The sequence below is a fragment of the Gastrolobium bilobum genome, unplaced genomic scaffold (genome assembly GCF_033153095.1).
Source record: "Gastrolobium bilobum isolate Gb01-03AN ecotype WA unplaced genomic scaffold, APGP_CSIRO_Gbil_v1 utg3205, whole genome shotgun sequence".
Classification (NCBI taxonomy): domain Eukaryota; kingdom Viridiplantae; phylum Streptophyta; class Magnoliopsida; order Fabales; family Fabaceae; genus Gastrolobium; species Gastrolobium bilobum.
In genome coordinates, this window is record NW_026899186.1 from 707,216 (window position 1) to 713,546 (window position 6,331).

Genomic DNA, 6,331 nt, shown 5'->3' on the forward strand with positions numbered 1-6,331 from the left:
AAGCCAGAAAATATTGAGTACATGTGTACTTATCAATAATAGCCTGAGAGTAAGAGGTCTTATTAAAGGTATTTATAAGGATCCACAAACTAGAGTGTTGATTTGCTTGAGTTATTGGAGCTCCCCAAACAGCGATAAAAATGCCAGATCTGAGCATCGAAAGCCTGAACGACCCAAAAAAATTGGGCTTTATGGCAAAGCAAAGACCCACGACCCAAACGGTGTCAGATCAAAAAGATGAAGATAGATATGGAAAGAGGAGGGCAAGGCAAGCACAGTGATGGTGAGCAACGGCCGAAAGGATGCTTTATGCGCCATCACGTGAGCTGCAGTATGACAACGCTGGAGGTGTATGGGGCGTGTGCGGCTGTTTCCGGTGATGAGCTTTTAGGTTCAGGTCAATCTAGGACTGGACTGGTCTGAAAAAAGGCCGAAAAAGTGATCGGCGGAGAGAAAAGCGATGGTTGCAACTTTTTGGTGTGTGTGGAGGCGCTTGGAGCAATTATGAGATGCAAGGGTGCCATAGGGAAATTATGAATGAAAAAGTTGCCTTCTTAATCGGAATAAGTGACCAGAAAAATATCCCAGTGGTGGTTGGTGACTGGAAAAGTGACCGAAAGTTGAGGCATGACAACTATGCAAGGCGATTTGCACTGAAGGCAGTGACTTGGATGTAGATGTAAAGAAGGATGCACACTAGAGGTGGTGGCTGTGGAAGCAAAAGGCTCATACCAACTTGAAAGGAAAAAAATTAAAAAAAAATATTTTTGATTCTCAAGAGTACATATACAAAGGAGTACATATATATATAGAAAGACTAATGGACCAAAAGGAATAAACCCAAATCCTAAAAATAAGGAAGCACTAATTTAATTAATAATGGAAACAAATATTACAGATATTTTTCATATTTACAATAATTTGTATTAGTACAAACAGAAATGGGCCTTTTGAAATGAGATGCACCTCTGTATGTATGTGTGGCTGGGGGACCAGTGGAAGGCTTCATATATGTCCAGCTGCAACTTCAATAGAAGATTGTAAGACTCTGAGCTTTGTTATATTTGCTGGACATTTGGCCAGTTTATTTTAGTTGTCGGCTGCATTTTTGACTGAAGGAGCAATGTATTTCCTACCACTGAACGTCCATTTGTCTTCACCAAAAGGAGAAACAAACAAGTGAAACAAACAAGCGCATAGTTGTTTGTTGTTTATAGATTGTAGTTTTCATAGTTGTTTGTTGTTTATAGATTGTGGTTTTCAATGTTGTTTGTTGTTTATAGATTGTAGTTTTCTGCAATGAAATCTCTCCACCATGGCAACACTTGGAAAATTTAGTTTTTTTATTAATGTTTGGAATTAAAATGATATGTGTTGCTAAAACCAAGGCTAAAAATTTGAATGACACTGAATTTTCAATATTTCGAGTTGTAAACACTGGAAGCCATCAAGTTTCCTAATAAAAACCTATTCAGTTGTAATGTGACATGCATTTCCTTTTTATAATATAAAGTCTTAGGGTTGCGCCGTTTCCTCCTAGGGCATGTGCTTAATTCTATTTAGTCTAGTTATATAGCTAAAAAATTTCTACTTATTTATTTGCACCAAAGGTTGTGGTGGCGTTAAAATCACGGTTGCATTTTGGGCTGATGCGGCTAATTGCAGCTGATGCAGTCCACAATCCCAGCCTGATGCGATTGTGACGGCCACAGTTGTTTAATCCTCCGTGTAGTCTATAATATTTTCATATGGATTTATTGATATTGCAGGATGCTGTGATCTTCTGTATCAGTGCAACACTATGGAACTTTTGAACCAGTAATAATTAAGGAGGAAGAGCACTCATTTTAGTGATTAATGGCATTGATTTCTGAGCTATTGGCTAACGTAATACTCTTGGTGACATGGCCTTTCTCTCTACTTAAACTGGCATGCTTATTTGGTATAAGAACTGCATTACTTGTCATTTATACTTGGATGGAGTTGCTCGGGGCTACAATTAGCTTAATTATCACATGGACATTTGGGTTAGTCTCCCTACCTGCAAGAGTTGTGAATTACTTTCAAAGGGAGAGGCAGGTTAATTTTCACTCTCTGGTTTTATTTGTTTCATTTTATGGATACAATTCATTTTCCCCTAAATTATAAGATGATTTAATTTGCAATTACAGGTTTTGATATCTGCGTAATACAATTCATTTTGCTCGAAATTACATAGATGATTTAGATTCCAATATTTTCCCTTTCTTACTGCATAATACGTGCTGATAGAAGATTTAGCACTAAATATAAAGATCAGATTAGTTAAACCACCCACAGGAACAGGAAATAAATGTTAGGATTGTAGTATTAATGTGTTACGAGGGTAGCATTAATGATGGTTACTAGTGTAGCATTGATGTGTTACAATTGTAGTCATCAATGCTACAATCGTAACGATCATCCATGCTACAATTGTAACACATTAAGGCTGTCAAATAAAGCAGAAAAAGTGAGGCTGCTTTGGTTTCTTAAGAGATGGGAGAAGGAAAGTAAAGAGAAAAGGTGGTGGAGGGGCGGAGCACTATAGGGAACCATACCTTTGATAGGCTGAAGTAAATGTAAAAATATTGTTCTATTAGGTTAACAATACGCACTGACTGAAAATTGTTCAAAACTATTGTGAGCATATTTCTTCGCCTGTTGCATCTGTCTAGAAAGCATGAACATGTTAAAACAAAATTTGATGAAGAGTCACCGATACAAGTCAGACATGGACACTCTCCGTATCTGACACACGGTCAACGATTTCCGACATTTTGACCAATCCGACATGCATGTTTCACCAAGTCAGACATGGTCAAATGGTATTTTTTGTAAATAAAATCACAATTGTTCAAAAATTTTATATACATATAATAAAAAATTAAAAAAAGATTAAATTACAAATAATCCCTAAATGGAGTCAAGTAGAATTCTTGAAGTTGGTGGAGATAGATTTTATATATTTGAAGATGTTAGAATTCTTGAAGTTGTTAGTCTTTCACTTGATGAGCATGAGATGGAGTCAAGTGTTTTTCTAGATGGAGATGATATTCTCATAAAGGTGGTGAAGATGAAAATGCTCCATTAAAAGAAAATAATTGAACTTTTATTGTGTTGTAGTCTACATAACTTACGGTTTTCTATGGATATTCTATTATTTTTGCTTTCTATTAATGTAATGGAATTATGAAAATGATTTATTTTCTTTTATTTTTTTATTAAATTAATGGATATAATCAGTTTTGCTTTATTTTTTTGTTAAGTTATTGAATATGAAATGTAATCCATACTATATATATTAAAAATATTTAATATTAAAACGTGTTCTAAAGTGTCGAAATCTAAAAAAAATAAATTAGAATTGATGTATCGGAGTGTTGTACGTGTCGAAATTTAAACTTGTTACGCGTCTCATGTTGGTGTCGGTACTTTATAGGCATCTGGCCTGATAGGTCGGGGTGTTGGTGCTTCATAAGCTTCTATCCAGATAGGAGTGTCTTATCCCTTTTCCCATCTTCCCCTTCTTTCAACTTGATTTGTAAACCAAAACTGCACACCTGCTCAATTTTAACCCTTTATCTGAGCTTCATCCTAGTTATTAAGAAAGGTAATGGGAACGGGGGTTGGGGAGATTGGTGCTTTTAGACCCACTGGTAAATTTCCCTATACCCTTTGTGGCTACTGGCTTCCACCTTTTATTCTTCCCCCTAAGCATGAAGTTTATCTTAAATGTTTTTAGATCCAATGGTGGTTATGTTGTTATCCAGCTGGAACAAATACTCCATCAAATGCAGAAAGAACTGGAGAAACGAGCATTGGATCAGAAGGAACTTCAAGAACAACTCGAAATGGCTGTCAAAGAACGCAAGTTGATGGAGTTGGTAGTAGCAGAGGTTGAAAAGGAACATGATATGGCCATTGCAAAAATTGAAAAGTTAGAGAGTAAGGTAAATATTTTATATCCATGTGCTTGCCTTGTAACTTACATATCTATGCAACTGTCAAAATGACCTGAGGGTTGGAATTTATCACTTACTTGATGCTACCTGTTGATAGCCTTTTACTGTTGAGCTTATGATATTTCTTTGCGGGCATAAGGAGAACTTGCTAAATTCTTAGTAATTTTTTTTTCTTCGATAAACTTTGCATTTTGCATTTAAAAGTCGAATAGATTAACAGAGTAACAGACACAGAGGCTACTGTTTTTAATTTACATCCCAGTCTGTAATTTGTAATGTCTTGATAATTATGATTAAGGTTTTCACTTTCTGGAAGTCTGTAAACTATGAAATCAGAATACATTTTAAAAGAGCCTTCAAAGACTGTTTTAAGTGTACCTAGATGTATAGACTTAGCTTCTGGTTGACATTGAATAACGAACAATATGTTAACATCTGCAATGATCAGAAATTAAAATCAGTATTATTCTTGTGTAACTATTTGGTGAATTAATAAGAATGTCAAGATTGACATATCATCAGCAAAAGCGAGATAAGATTTTACTAGAAAATGACACCCGCACTTCTCTAATTTAAGATTTCTGAAGTTTGCAACAGTTCCATTGGATTAAAAGGTTGTCCTGAAACTTGGTTAAGATGCTATGGGTTCAAGATTGTGTAAAAAATAGATAACATGCCAAAATTATTTGTTTTTTACTATCATTGTTCTGTCTAATTCTCAACTTGCTTTGTGAAGTGGGAATTTAAGTTTCTGTTATTATATCCATGTACAAAGCTTTTACTGATTTGGTGCTTTGTTACATATGTCATGTTGACAGTCCCGGGATCAGACAAACGAAAATCTTCGGCTCAAAGAGATTCAGGGAAAGAAATACTGGAGCTCCAAAGATAAACAAATCATTGACAATGGCAAAAACACTGATGAAGGTAGCTCTAGCATTCCCCGTCCTATCCGGTCAAGGAAACCCAATTATAATGAGACTGGAAAAGCCTTTCAAGATCTGCTAAAGCGCGATGACATTTGGGAAGATGAGAGAAAAACTAGAAGTGAGTTACTTAAACTCTTGAAAACTGAATCTGTTCCCCGAGTTAAACCTGAAAAGATCTCAAAAGATGAAAAAATGAGAGAAGTACTTGATCATCGTCGAGAGGTTGCTCTTTCACAATCACTTTTCAGTGCCTTTTTGTCGCTTGTAGTTGGTGTGATTGTGTGGGAAGCTAAAGACCCTTGCGTGCCTCTTGTTGTAGCTCTCTTTACCGTGGTAGGCATGTCCTTGAGGAGTGTGGTGAAGTTTTTCTCCATCATTAAGAACAAACCTGCATCTGACGCAGTTGCTCTTTTAAGCTTCAATTGGTTTATTCTTGGCACTTTAACCTACCCTACCTTACCAAGCGTTATCCGTATGCTGGCTCCATATGTGTTACCTCTTATGAAGCAAACCATGAACCGGCTTGGTCTCCTTTCCTTGGCTTGACATTACTTTTCTTTTGGGTTGTGTTCTATCATGTGCAGTATAATCTGAATTATGAGTCTCTTTATTGTGTTTTGTGCTTGTTACTGCTTGTACAATGTGGTGTATCTCTGTAATTTAGTCGTTTGTGTTATATTCTGTTTTCTCAGTTTCCACCACCCAAACATGGAAGGGGATAGGAAATAAGTTTGTTCTCCACTTTTCAGGTTATGCATGAGTCTTTCTTATTTTGTAAACTTTGATCAATGTTGTTAAGATAAGATGGTAAAACAAAATGCATCAGTTAAACTTAAAATGTCAAATCCCAGAGTTGGGATTTGCTTGGGTTTAAAATTCATGGCTCTATCCAAAATTTTGCAAGATAGTTTTTCAGCCAACAATTTATTGTGTGATAAATAGCAGTGCTGATTCTATATTGAATGTTTAGACAATTTCCAAAAAGATGATGCAGAATAAATCTTTCCTTGGAGCATATCTTAGGTGGTTCTTTACTAAAAGTAGAAATAAAAGGGGATTGTGGCATTAATCAGTAAAAAAAATTTATTAAATGAGTTATATTTTACATAAGTACTCAGTAGTATATGACTACTGAAAGTATTTTCCATTTGTTTAATCTCTATGGTGAGATACATGTAGTAGTTGCAACTTTAAGACACTTTATTGTTGGCCTACAGAAAGCAGCATGAGAAATGTGGCATAAGGTTAGCCTAGTGTGGTACGCATATATATCTAGCTAAGATCATTCCACCACACTTTGCCACTCGTGTCACCATCTTTCTAATTTTGAATTAAGAAGTGGATGGTGTTCCATGGACCATTATCTTTTTTGGTAGGGGCTGAAGAAAGAAAAGCACACATTAAGTTGGCGTTAGCTTT

At 35.8% G+C, this 6,331-nt stretch overlaps 1 protein-coding gene across 1 annotated transcript; it reads left to right on the forward strand.

The window, feature by feature from the left end:
• The first annotated feature begins 1,857 nt into the window (after window positions 1–1,857).
• LOC133288081 (uncharacterized) lies at window positions 1,858–5,647 on the forward strand. Its single transcript, XM_061485779.1, has 3 exons — window positions 1,858–2,079; window positions 3,792–3,971; window positions 4,802–5,647. The coding sequence occupies exons 1-3, from the start codon at window positions 1,858–1,860 to the stop codon at window positions 5,456–5,458; spliced, it is 1,059 nt and encodes a 352-aa protein (XP_061341763.1). The 3' UTR covers window positions 5,459–5,647.
• Window positions 5,648–6,331: the final 684 nt, after the last annotated feature.

Excerpts from the sequence above, each read along its gene's own strand:
- LOC133288081 (XM_061485779.1), top strand. The coding sequence starts at position 1,858 with ATGGCATTGATTTCTGAGCTATTGGCTAACGTAATACTCTTGGTGACA. Across the intron at positions 2,080-3,791 it reads ACTTTCAAAGGGAGAGGCAG|CTGGAACAAATACTCCATCA; the intron begins GTTAATTTTCAC and ends GTTGTTATCCAG. Across the intron at positions 3,972-4,801 it reads TTGAAAAGTTAGAGAGTAAG|TCCCGGGATCAGACAAACGA; the intron begins GTAAATATTTTA and ends TCATGTTGACAG.